The 13,824-nt window shown below is 41.8% G+C and overlaps 1 protein-coding gene across 2 annotated transcripts; it reads right to left on the reverse strand.

Moving 5' to 3' along the window:
• Positions 1-23: 23 nt before the first annotated feature.
• itgb6 (integrin, beta 6) lies at positions 24-11,886 on the reverse strand. 2 transcript variants are annotated; one of them, XM_069525755.1, is made up of 16 exons: positions 11,651-11,886; positions 9,017-9,080; positions 8,363-8,442; positions 7,990-8,188; positions 7,653-7,899; positions 7,399-7,564; positions 7,136-7,297; positions 6,914-7,009; positions 6,583-6,672; positions 5,147-5,281; positions 4,027-4,444; positions 3,731-3,953; positions 3,182-3,276; positions 1,894-2,010; positions 1,639-1,805; positions 24-995 (listed from the first exon to the last, which is right to left on the reverse strand). In XM_069525755.1, exons 2-16 carry the CDS (start codon positions 9,063-9,065, stop codon positions 897-899), a joined length of 2,343 nt encoding a protein of 780 aa, XP_069381856.1. In that variant the 5' UTR covers positions 9,066-9,080; positions 11,651-11,886; the 3' UTR covers positions 24-896. The 2 variants fall into 2 exon arrangements, with proteins under 2 accessions (XP_069381856.1, XP_069381857.1); XM_069525756.1 differs by lacking the exons at positions 6,583-6,672; positions 11,651-11,886 and having other exon boundaries at positions 9,017-9,207.
• Positions 11,887-13,824: the final 1,938 nt, after the last annotated feature.

Raw genomic sequence — 13,824 nt, forward strand, 5'->3', positions numbered from 1 at the left:
AGAAACACATAATGAAAGAATAATTTCACAAAAAGTCAGAACTTTGCTTTATTTATGTGCCATGTCACTAAAAAACATTGAAGGCTCAGCCTTGCTTTGAAATAAAACATCAAGCACAATATTTTAAAAAATCACAATCATCCACCTGCATATTTACATTCATTAAAATTAAAGACTTTTTTCAGTAGTAGACCACTCGTAGTGTAGACTCCTCCTTTCAAGCTGCATGTTACAGTGGACAAACGTCAGTTTGCAGGATCATGCAACAGGAGAGTGCAGTGTTTAGTACATGGACAGTGCACTTTTACAGCAGCAAGTTCATCATGTAACGTTCATCCGTTCACTGTGTTCCAACATCTCTGAGTCAACACAGATAGATCCACACAACAAACTCTAAATAAAGGTGGACGACACGTCTCCACTTGCTACACTATCCAAAAAATGAAGCCAAAGGCCTAATACAAACTCTGCCAGCTTGAGAGGTTGAAGCCAGAGGTAGCGGTGACGAGTTCCAGCCGATTCACGCCCACAACCAATTGTGAGTCAGTCTCAGCTTTTATCCCAATTTTATAGCATCTAATGACTTATTAAAACCAAACCTACCAGAAAAATGCTTGAACAAACATCAGTGTGATTAGAACTACCTAAAATCTTTGAGAAAAATGTATTTGATGAATACTATCACTTTTAGTTTGGTCCATGTCCCATCCACTACCATCGAGAAGGCAGAGTTTATGACCTATAAAGCAGGCGACTACCAGGGGGCAATCAATTTTAGGGAGCAGGCACGTCGTCCATCTTTATATACAGTCTATTATCCACATACACACACATACACATACACACACTTAAGTGCACTCAGGTGTTGGTTTGCATTGTCCCCAGTTCAGTAGTCATCAGTAGGCATTCACGGTTATAATCTTTTCTCTCTGCGTGTTCTTGTAAGTTACATTTTTAAAAGTAGACGTCGAGCTTCTGAACAAAGGGTTGGTCCCCTGAGAAGAGCAGAAACAAGAAAAACCATTAACACATGAAGAAATATTGTCACCAATATAATATATCTTATATGTTTGTTTGTGTCAAAACCAAAAGCAACAAGGTGTCAGTCCTCCTCTCTTTCCGATATTGTTTTCATTTGTTCTAAAAATAAAAATCCATAAATACTTGTATGACTTTTTGCACCTCTGAATGAGCTGCAGATTCAAATCAGTTTAGAAAACATTCCTGAAAAAGGAGAAAGTAGTTTGTTTGTCTGGAGCTATTTTTTGCTGCAGATTTTCTCGCTCCAGTAAACATGTTTGACAGCAGGACTTCAGCTCTTATTCATCATAATGAAGGATCATTAATGTTATTTTTGTGACAAACTGTTAAAAAATATTAATCCTTTTCTCATTCGATAAAAAGTGGTTGTAAGCTTCTGCCAACCAGTGACGTTTCAGTCTCCATACTTTTTTCCCCCACACTCATATGAAGTCACCGTGACCTTTGACCTTTGACAACCTAATTCCAGTCAGAGCGATTGCGATGCTTTGGTTTCCCCTTTGGCTAGCAGCCATTTTGTCCATCCTCATTTACAGTTTACGGTTTGAACAGTGAGAAAACACACTACCCACGTTTAAAACGACCTCAGGGTCTTACCGACTGCCATTTTGCCTTTGCCTTCTCAGCCTCAAACTTGGCCACCTCTTTACGGTCGTGCACCGACACCAGCACCTTCCACACAGCCAGCAGGATCAGGCCGATACACACAATGGAAAGGGAGACACCCAGAATGATCATGGGGATGTTCGGAGGCTCCGGGCAACCTGGGACGAGACAATGGAGGTGATGAGACTTATGCGAGAACTCCCTTTAAATTGAACCTGTTTTCTGTGTTGTCGTTTCAAGGCTTACCGTACATCTGGAGATTGTACGCAGTGGTCCCTGTCTCACTTCCCACCACATTAAAAGAGATCCAGCACTCATTCTCCGTCATCAGCTTGCATGACAAAGAGGAGCTCTTGTCATAATCTGAGAGGAAATGTGAACATGCATATCCATAAGGACGAGACAAATCCATCGTGTATCATCTTCCCTTTCGACATTGTGCTGAGAATGTAAAAGGATATACTCCCCTCTGTTGTGATTTCCATATCAAAGACTACAATCTGGTGTGTGCATGTGTGTGTGGACCACCTCATTGTACTTCACAGCTGAAGCCTGAAAATCCTCTGTGATAATCAGATATACCTCTCAGCTTGCACAAGTATACTGGGTTTAAAATAATCTCTTCTATAAAGGAGGACAAGGCTCTTGGGCTATTCACATGCACTACAATAGCTCTGCCTGTACGACAAGGTAAATAATATGTTCCCCATTGTCCGGCACTGCCTGAATGGACATGGATGGTGTTGTGTTAAGAAGAAGGGGGTTCGGGCTTCAGAGACACACACAAGTCAATACAGGTCAGCATTCCTCCAAATCTCTGACCCATAGGGGAACTTAGCATGGCCCTGTGTTGATTCCACTATCGAAAACATGACCACATGGGAGAATGGACTCATTTACAGCACAGGTTACAAGACTCTTCATATAATATACCACAGTCAAACACAATTTATTCAATATCTTAATGGTTGATTATGCATGCATTTACCATATTCTGATATAAATCATCTTAGGAAATATCCATATAAATTGTATATTACTCAACCCTTGAGTTTTTTTATAGTGCAATAATGCCATTTAATTTAATTTATACATATGATAACAAATGATTGGTTGATCTAAATTAGCTGTGGATTATGTAGCTACATTTTTCATGCATGCAAGTTGAGATACCTGGAAAAGGTTTTTAACCATGCATGACATTCTTTTCCTCATTTCATTGTGACTTCTTGATAATGCCACTTATCATATGAGGTCATATGATGGGGGGTCATTTCCTGATCAACATAAGCTATAGGTTGTCTCTCTAGCTCTATTATTTACAGAGATATCTAGTAAAATGTGTTTTTTGGATGATCGTTCTGGAGATATACCCCCAAGTAATAATCCCACAAACACACATACAAACAGGGATAAAACAACAACCTTCTTTTGGGGTAAGGCAGCATACAGGGTAAAAAAAAAGGTAAAAACTGTACTTATATATTGAATAATTCTACAAAAATGTATCTTTCCATCTCAAGTGATGATTTACCTCCTGTTGTGTCGATGGAAATTTTAGAAACGCTGCACTTTTCATCACAAATCTCAGCATCATCCTTATCTTGGAGGTGACACTCCACACAGCTCCTGATATTAAGACAATTTGAGAAACAAACAAAAAAAGACAGTTTTACGTCAGAGCTTGAGGTTTAATGAGGCGTCAATCACAGTGTTGGTCACTTATCACAAGTTTTCCCAAGGCTTCATTCACTCTCTTACACCCGTCTCCTCTTCAACAGTGATATCAAATGGCTCTAGGCCTGACAGCTGCTTTGCAAAGGAGACAGGAAATCTCTTAGTGCTCTGCTGAGGACATTTGTCTTTTGATGTCACATGGAAGGTGTAGACACATGTGAACAAGGGGACCAGAAACTGATACGTCTGAACTCCAGAGAACAGACAGATCATGTCGTGTAAAGAGACAACATCTTATATCTTTCAGGTAAAGAAACAACAATTCAAGAGGTAACGCCGACAAAAAAGCCTTTCCACTGAACCAGTATTCACTTTTCAAAAGCTGGTGGCATGAATGTGTTCTCACCTTGCAGAGCTACAGGCGTCTCCGCATGTCAGGCACTTCTCACACTTGTCCCCAGACGCTCCGGGTAAAGAGCAGACACAGTGGCCACACTCACATTTCCCTCTGCCGCTGCAGACAGTGCCATCCTCCGACATGCACGCTTCAGTGCTGGTACTGCAGTTGCAATACTCCCCCGTCCAACCACTTTGACAGTGACAATCCCCGCAGTCGCACACTCCGTGGCCTGAAAGACACACATGAAGTCAAATGAAAGGCTCACCACTGGATCATCATCACATCCGTGAGTAATCGCTCACCTCCACAGAGTTCTCCCCGGAAGCGAACACAGGAATAGTTGTCACACTCGCAGTAAGGTCCATAGATGCGGCCGAAGCTGGATGCATGACACACACACTGTCCGCAGTAGCACTGCCCTTGATTGCTGCATACTTCGGACTCGTTGCTGGCAAGGCAGTTGCTCAACAAAGCGCTCTCCTCGTTGCACTCGCACTGTGCTCCCAGAAAACCCGGCTGGCACACGCACACGCCACACTGGAACTCCCCCTGGCCTTCGGTGCACTGGCTGCTGTTTGCTTCAGGAGGCTGCCGGCAGTCGCACGAGCAAAGAGACTCCAGTTCCACCTCCAAACTGTCCTGCAGGCCCACCGCCTTGAGGGAGAAGTGTCTAACTCCTGACAGGCATCCTGGGAGCTCCACAGACACATTGAACACGACCTGAGGAGCAAAGAGGATGTCAGAGTAAGACCATGAACTAGTTTGAACAAGTTTCGTCTGTGTAATCAAAGCCTGACAGTTATTATTCTATTAAAAACCACATCAGTGAACAACACTGTTGCACTGGGTGATAGTTCAATCCTACGTAGCAAGCGTACACTTTTGAATTTGAGTATCAGGCTTTAACTCAACCAAACAGCTGTTGTAAACATGTAAAAACTTGCATTAAAACTTTCTGGTCATGTCCAACTACAGCTCTGATGCTAGTCAGCAGCAGTAAGGGCAGGACAAGCTGGTGATCATGGATATCCTCCATCAGATCACTTCCCTTCCTGATCCTCCTTTGACTCATGCTCACACTTTCCCTCATGTGTCACACCTTTGTCTAATTGTCTCCACGTTTAGAATCTGAGTTTCTCTTTAGTTACACCTTTGAGTTCCAGCACTTTATTAGTTGAGTTCCTACATGTATGAGCTCTCTGCCTCGAGTTGCTTGCCTCTAGCCAGAGGCTTTTTGATAACACTGCTTCTGTCACTTTTATGTCATGGTCACATTCTATCTCTCTTTTCTTTATCTTGTCTGTGAGCGATTGCTTTACTGCTCTTGTCTTTAGACTTGTTAGTGAACCACATTACACCAGCTTGCATGAAAGGTGGCATTCAAATGCAAAGAAAGGGCAATTTAGAGTAAAAGTGACTGACCGTCTGCCCTGGTTTGACGTTGGAGCAATGTTTTAGGTCAGGCAGGATAGTACCATTGGGGCAAATGGCTGTGAAGGACATCTGCAGTTCCTCTGTGTCTCCTTGGACCTCTAGTTCGATCTCTGAGCGCAGTTCCTGGAAAAGAGTGCATAATAATTGCAGTTCCCTGTATGGAAATGCCATCGTCAGCACAGACAGGAACGAAGCAGAAAAGTTCCCTCTACAATACAGCAAAAAACAAATCACCAAGAGCCAACAATCAAACCAATTCTTGCTAACTTTTGTTACAATGAGGTGGGGTTTCCAGGACTTTAAGTGGGATTATACTTTCAACCTGTGCTGACCTGTGACATGCCAGGAAACGTCTGAACCCACCTATAACTAACTCTCCCTGGGTGAGTCATCGTGCCAGGTGTGCTGTGCTCATACGAATTGCCTGAGGAAAGAGTGAGAGCTCACCTCAGCTGGAGGACATGCTGTGTTTGACTGGCTAATGAACTCTGTGACCGACTGTCTAGGTGCTAACAGAGGGTTAACTGTGCATTTCCTGCCGGGCCTGTGGTTGCACTGTCTCCAGCGTTGCTAAGGCGGAGAAAATAGGGGGACAGTCGTGGGATACACCCAACTGAAGGGAGATTAAGGTAAAACAGATTCAAAAGACTTGGGAGTGTTTGTCAGTAAATATGCTGCAGGGTAATTGAAGTGGGGCGGCTAAACAATCTAGCCACTGAGCAACAAACATTAATCCAAAATTGCAGGTAAGTGTAAATACTAATCATCTGTCCTCCATCACTAAATGTCTCTTTTTACTTTGTTTAATCTACAATCAGTGTGATAACAGGCTCTGCTCTCTGCAGCGTGGTTAACGTGGCAGCGGCCAAAAGTGGCTGAAAGCAACACAACTGATGAAGTAAAGGACTGCCGACTCGCCACCAGCCACTGCCGCCAGGGGGGAGATTTACAAAAAAGCAGGACACAGTGTGCAAGAGGTACAGAGCCAGAGAGACACTGGAAGAGAGAGCGAGCGAGGGGGGGAAGAAAAAAGCAAATCAGAGTCGGCGGGGCGAGCAGATCAAACGGCTGGGACAAGCAGAGACTCGCTGTCGAACATGCTGATGCAAAGCACAGGGATGGCGGACGGAAAAATGTAATAGGAGAAAGAATGAAAAGAGAGAAGTGAGAGAATGAGAAGGCAGAGATACTGTCAGTAGCTGTGATTTAAAAGTGTCTGTGTTCATGCATGCTTTAAGTTTGTGTGTTTGGATAAAACTTGGTGCAAGCTTAATACATATACAATTATGATTAAATTACATTCAACAGTTATATCCTGCTTTCACGACGGCAGGTGTTTTCAGTTTTATTTCACATGACCAGTGCTTCTACACACACACACAGACACACACTCTACCCACACATCACCAAGACTGTTTATTTACTTTGTACGCTGTTACAATCAGTTCCAGGATGTTCCTCGAATCTGTCGCCACAGCTCCGACTGTGGCGCCAGGTATGAGATTTGCATAGTTCTATGATGGAAAAAAAACAAATAAAAAACACCGGATAAACCGCACAAGCAAAGTTAAAAAGGTGAACAGACCTGACTCAGAAAAAGATTGTGGGAGAAAAGAGGGCTAGTTCTAACAGGTTCAATGAGAAGGTAGCTCAATGCATGTTAACATCAGTAAAAACTGTCCTCACACAAAGTTCTCCAGTGTGGATTTATTCTACCACAAAGAACTGTGAACCTTTACAGGACGGAGCTGTTACCTTATAGTTGTGTATCTGATCCTCTGTCACAGCAAATATCAGCAGGATGTTGTTCTCCATGACTTTATCAATCAGCTGACCGAGAGTTGGATACTCCTGAAAAAAAACAAACATGGTGATAAGTAAACTGAGTTTCAAGAAAGAACATTTAAATAATACTATTTCTATATGATTTGTCTTTCTGACATGAAACTAAAACAAGAGGGATCGTTGTGGGTTTACCTGTATTGTGGACATGGAGTACTCATTGTTGACATCCAGGTGACACTGGCCGTCATTGGGGATCACGATGCCGGCCATCTTACTGTCCATCCCAAAGTGTGAGTCAGCATCACTGACGAACACCAGCAAACGCATTGAATCATTCCTCCAGCCTATCTTGTCCTATCAGGAGACACTTCATCAACAGGGGGCCACTAACAACACAGAGTCACAAAGTAACCACACATCTAGGTTCATATATTTAAATAAAATAGAAATCTTACCCCACAAACAGCTGCCTGCATGACAGCGTCAAAGCCACCCTCTGGCACATCGATGTTTGCTGACACACGCTGCTTTGCAATGATCTCATTGAACCTGTCGGTGCTGCTCGTCAGAGACAGGACGTGTTTATAGCCAAACGTTGGCAGGCAGGTTGAACCCACGCCACTGTGACACATCATGAGACAAACATTAGAAAAGTCCAATCTCAGGGTTGAGGATGTCGTTGGAAGTCTCTGGACGTTTTGTTGTTTACCTGCAGGGGTTGGCCAGCTCCTCCTCTGTGATCCTGATGAAAGGCAGGACAGGTTTCTCCACGAAAGAACCAAAGCCCATGCGAAATTTACTGGTGAGGTTGGCCATCTCTTTAGACAGAGAGGAGCCCAAGTCTTTGATCATCTCCAGATCATCGATCATGGACGCTGACAGGTCCATCAGATAGTACACATCCACAGGATAGTCCTCTGTGTGTTGAATCTTGACCTGAAACGTCACTTGACTGCCTGTGCAAAAATCAAAATCACACACCTTACTTTTTGTATGAAAAAAAGCCTCTACTTTGAGAAAGTTCAAAAACACTTTTTGTTGCATACCAGCTCGCAGCTTGAGGGCCATCTTCTGTGGAGAGATCTGGGTGCTGTTAGCGCTGTCTGTCTTCTTCCCGAGTGGGTGATCAAGGAGGATTTGACCTTCAGAGACTGGGAACTCCAGCTGGCTCCTGGCACATCCCTTTTCTTGCAAGATATCCAGTGTGTCACATCTTTCGCTGACTGAGAACCAGTCTGTGAAGTTCTGAGAAATGAGTAATAAGTAGTTTTATGCAATCCTGCTCCTTGTGTCACAATCTGTAATAATCCAAAGGTGCAATCTCTCAAATACTGAATGATCTGCATCCGAAAACCATGCATTTGTGGTCATCTGCCTGTTGTGGTGGTGTCATGCATGCAAACCCATCTGACTGCTTACCTCCTGTGTGCACCAGGCACAGTGAGGACTGAGCTGCAGACATTGGTCACAAGTCAAAGCGCTGCCAGCCGAACATGATCCTGCAGCAAACATGAACACAGTTAGGGTCAAGGAACCACAGGAACCACCTGAGTTCCCCTGCCAAGAGTTAAAAGTCACTGCGCAGATTTGTGTGAAGTTTTTGGACATGATAAAATGTCAAAGTGAAGACCATCACAATACTTTATTAAGATGTGGCCTATAAATACTTTAAAGGTTCAGAGTATGTATGCTGAATACCGCTCATCTCACCCTCCCCTTCCATGTAAATATAAAGTTTTTAAATACAAAGGGCCCATTCTATACTAAAGAAAACCACAATTCATACAATTTAGATGAAACACTCCGGTGAAAACATCTTTATTTTATATACATTTTCTGCCAAAATCCCTTTCACCTAAATCTGACACACCAAACCTTTAAATACTATCAAGTGGTATCAGTAATAATAATAGAACCCTTGATAAAATGCTTTGTTGAAATATGCTTTTCACAATATCCTATCATGTTAACCAGTCATAAATACCAAGACAGGATTTATGGCATATACGTAGTTGAGAAGCTGTGACTCTTTATTGTGTCATTATAAACGTGTTGCCCTTGTTTTTTTCTTACCTTCCACGGTGTTGATCCAGTAGAGGAGAATCAGCAGAATAAGCCCCATTAGTCCGTGAGGTTACTGGTTGACAGGGAACAGAAGAAGAGTTTGTCAAGTTGTCTCATATTTACCGGTGTGAAACGGAATCTGCAACATGTCCCCGGTCCTCCGAACCGAGTGCACCGCAGGCTGGGGAGGAGCGCACTGCCGCTCCGCGCTACCTGCAGAGGACGAGGAGGTGAGAGGCGCGTTCACCTGCCCTGCCTTTATATGTCCACTTCCGCTCAGGTGAGCGAGCCAGGCGCGCGCGAGGAGAGTTCAGAGTTTGTGAATGTGTGTGTGTGTGTGTGTGTGTGTGTGTGCTGACTACGGCAAAAAAATGATGTCAAGAAAAAATCTCACCTCAGCCGATATCGATAATTACCGCGATAAATTGCACAATATTATTTCTTTGAAGTTCAAAGAGACTTTTGCTCCTGAGAGTTGAGTGTGGTTTGAGCAGAGAGGGGAAAAAACCTGATGAACACCTGATTTATCTCATAATTCTATTTGACTTCCTCATGCTTTTGAGTTTACAGACTATCTCTCTTTTTTTCTCTTTTTTCCATTTAGATTTTTTGGATTCCATCAGTCATCGTTTGATTTACTTTGTTATTTAGTATATATATTTTATAATTTATGTTTTATATTTTATACTTTATATTTTAGTTTGTTTGGTTTATTTTACAAGTATAATACATTTTATAGTATTTCACTTTTTTCTGTAAGTTATAATCAAGATTAACTATTTCATAATTTTTTGACTCTGTGTGCCCTAAGTTGAAGCTGATCTTGTTTTTGGCTCAAATCAATATTTTTGAGATACTTTTATATCAATCAATATCAATAATCATCATAAATAAAGTATCATGGAAATTCATATAATACCAATTTCCACTGATTTAACTGACAGATATATCTGATAATATTTGAATATCTAACATTTATCTTTTTACAGCAGTATCACATTCAACGACAGTCTTAATGTAAATGTTTGTCAGACCATCTATACATCCAGCTACAGTTATGATTTAGCATAATATTATGCCAAAACACGAAACTAATTGAATTATTTTAAGGTCAAGCACTGGCATTTTTAATTAACATTCTAATCCTGTGCTCAGACTACAGCAATGCAGCAGTTCAATACACTACAAGGCTGTTGAGGCCTTAATAAACAGTCATATCCTGGCATGAGCTGATTCAGCGATACACACGTGAGCATTTATATTTTAATTATAATGAAATTAGGCTTGTGAATCTCTGTGAAGGACTAATGTGGGTCATAACTTAAATACAAACCAAAACACAATACTTTGAGCCACAGTGATTCTTTATCAGGGAGAAACACATCTCTAAACTCATAAAGCCCGAGAAGGTAAAATGATCATTTGAAGATTCATTTTCACCTTTCTTAATCATCTTACTACCCCCCAGACATTTTGGGGTCAACCCCTTGGTTTTGAACCACTGGACAAAAATACTGACTGTTAATGTTAATAGTTAAAACTACCTTCACCTAAACCAGCAGTAAAACATTGTTTACGCATTGAAGCATCACTATTACAATCTTATAATGAAACAATATATCATTACTTTTGATACTCTAAGAAAGTTTTCTGGTTAAAATTTGAAGACTTTTATTTATAATGGGATATTTTTATTTTAACTATGACTTAGATTACGTATCTGATTACGTTTTCCTCTACAGAATTAATGAGTCAACTGAACTTTGGCCAAACAAGAGTAATAGAATTCAGACAGGCCACGCCGTAAGCAAATAGAACCTGTAGACTCCCAGACACTATAACAGAAGATATGTTAATCTTTAACACAAGAACCTGAATAAGTGTCATTGTCGAGCAAACATTTTTGCAGTTTGACAAAAACAACCATGCAGGCCTATCACAAGATATGAAATATGACTGTGTGCATGACGTGTGTACAATATGAGGGGAAGGAGGGTGCAGTTGCGTAGGTGTTGTGCCGTTGACAGCTGCAGCCAGAATATCTCGTAGCTTGTCACAACTCAGAGGAATCTCACAATTCAGCACCACACCCCTCTGGATCTGGGTGAGTCCCCATCTGTTACCCCAAACCCCCTCTTGCCCCTCTCCTCTTCTCTCAGTGGGACCCCCCTCTTCCCTCAGCTCTCTGTATTTTGATGCACCTTACCCAGTATCCTTCTGGGAAGTGTCCATCCGTGAAACTGATATTTCATCCGTACTTCCTTTGGCTTGATTCCTCTCATTTGCTTGTTTACCTTTGGTTTGCTGCTCTCTCCTCTCCAGTTTTCATTTCTCATCACTTGTTATTATTCTCTGAAATTCTCAAGAAATACCTCAACATAATGATATCACACTACGGTTACTGTTCTTGTTACTTCTCATTTCACAGTTATTTCATGTCGTGGATGAGATAGAGTGGGTTGGATGTTTAGGGTTTCAGAAAAAATGAACCATGTATCTGACAGCAGTGTTTTAAGCAGTATCAGTATCAGCCTCATCAAAATTCAACCATCAATAAATTATTCCCCCTCATGTCACTCTCTCAGCACTACACTCTTACTCCGCATAGAAATGGAGGTGTAATCCCTCAATGAATCAGCTCACCTTCAGGGGCGTCCTCTGATAACATGCTGTCCCGTCTCAGTCTGTCTTCCTTGTCATCAAGTGAAAAATGGAGAGAAACAGAGAAGCATCAAGCCGATACATTCAGTCCCATTGTATCCCAGCAGTCGTCAGAGTAACAGTAAACCTATTGTAACGGCGCCCTTTATGAAGCATGGCGCTAGGGTGACCCTGCTGCCCATGCTCCTTGGCTCATGTGTGCTTGTGTGAGTGTAAGTGTGTGTGTGTGTGTGTGTGTGTGTGTGCGCACACTGGGGTCATGTGTGGGTGTTTGTACAGGCTCCAACTTGCCCATGTGTGTGAGTGTGAGTGTGTGAGTGTGTATGGTTGTGTGTGTGTGTGTATGGTTGTGTGTGAGTGTGTGAGTGTGTGAGTGTGTGTGTGTGTGTGTGTGTGTGTGAGTGTGTGTGTGTGAGTGTGTGTGTGTGTGTGTGTGTGTGTGTGTGTGTGTGTGTGTGTGTGTGTGTGTGTGTGTGTGTGTGTGTGTGTGTGTGTGGTGTGTGCGGGGGCAGGCTGTGATGATAATGACTGACAGTAACAACTGCTGGCTGTGCGACCTCCACAGGAGTGAACTTCTTTATTAAGAGATGATCTAACTGATGTGCTTGCTTGTGTTGAGCTGTGGAGGCTATGGCTGCAACACAACAACCTTTGAATCAAAGTAATGGGCTTTTTTCTGTAAGTTCTGATTGTGTGTGTTTGTGTGTAATTGTACTGATATCTTTGTGAGGACCTATTTGAGTTTAGAACCTATGGATTGAGGACATTTTGGCCTCATTTTCTGACCCACTTTCAATGGGCTGTTTGACTTGGTGTTAGGGTTAGGATTAGAATTAGGTTTGAATGAGTGTCCTCAGTAAGATAGAATTACAAACGTGCGTGTGTGTGTGTGTGCTGAACTTGTATTACTTCTTGTAATGAGGAGGAGGACGAGGAGGAAGCCAGTGCTGTAATACAGCCTCCTTCTTACAGTGGAATGGCTGGAATGCAGGTGTACACACACATGCATATGCGAGTGGAGCAAAATAAACGTACATAGGCTGCACACTGTCAAAAGATTTAAACTACGAACCCCTCAAAATCCCACTATTTGTCTCGAAGGCTTTTACATTTTATATCCTCAGGCTCTCTGCTCAGATATAAAACAGGACTGGGAGTCTGCAGCTGAACCAGAAACACTGAGGCTGCACTTCAGCTCACTGCTAACATCAGCCAGCTAATGTGCTAGCACACTGATCTTGTTTAACATGTTCGACAAGTGGTAGCATGCAAACGTTTGCTCATTAGCACCAAAGACAAAGTTTTTTGTTATAAAGTATTGAAGGAAAATGAATTATGACCAGATGATGGCGCTAGAGGAATTAAGTTAATGATCATCTCCAGGGGGCCGTGAGTGCATGTAATCAAAACAGCCAATAGTTGAGTTATTTTCACAAATAGCTTAAAACAAGGACATAGTGCACAGATAAACATTGTTTTAAATAGTTGTAAAATCACATTTCAACCCCAGACTGAATATTAAGATGGACGACATTTCTACACTTCCTCCCACAATTGGAGCCAGAGTGTGCGCAGCAGGGATCAGGAGGATGGAAGCGCTGCTGCTACATGTATTCGACCAATCGAGAGTCAGTCAATCAACATGCTTCCAACCATCTTTGAGAAAAATGTATTTGACGTGTTATTTAAAATAAAGGATAAACATTCAGAGCAGAAAAGATAAATATGTTAGAAGCAGCTTATAAATGTAGTTAGTTTATTGACTGTGTATTGACTGCTATAAGTTCAGGGGACACACATTGAGGGACTGTATATAGTGTATATTGTTAAAATGACAAGAATGGGGGGTGGGAGGTGTTTTAGAGTCTTGCTGAATTGCTCTGTGGTTCTACTGTTTCTATATTTTTTTGAAAAAGAATTTTCACTACATTTGGAAATCCAGGACTTCCAAAACGGCCAATGATAATAGATTAAGGTATGTCACAGGTCCGGTAGATCAGCATGATACTCTTCATTTAAATTAGCTTTAAGCTCTAAATCAATCTCTGTAAAGGATTTCTTTTGAGGTAAAGAATTATACTTCAGCAACACTGATTTAACTGACCATTAGATATTTGATTATATCAGATTATCTAATATTTACAACCAGGTACAGA

Source organism: Paralichthys olivaceus, chromosome 1 (genome assembly GCF_024713975.1).
Source record: "Paralichthys olivaceus isolate ysfri-2021 chromosome 1, ASM2471397v2, whole genome shotgun sequence".
Classification (NCBI taxonomy): Eukaryota; Metazoa; Chordata; class Actinopteri; order Pleuronectiformes; family Paralichthyidae; genus Paralichthys; species Paralichthys olivaceus.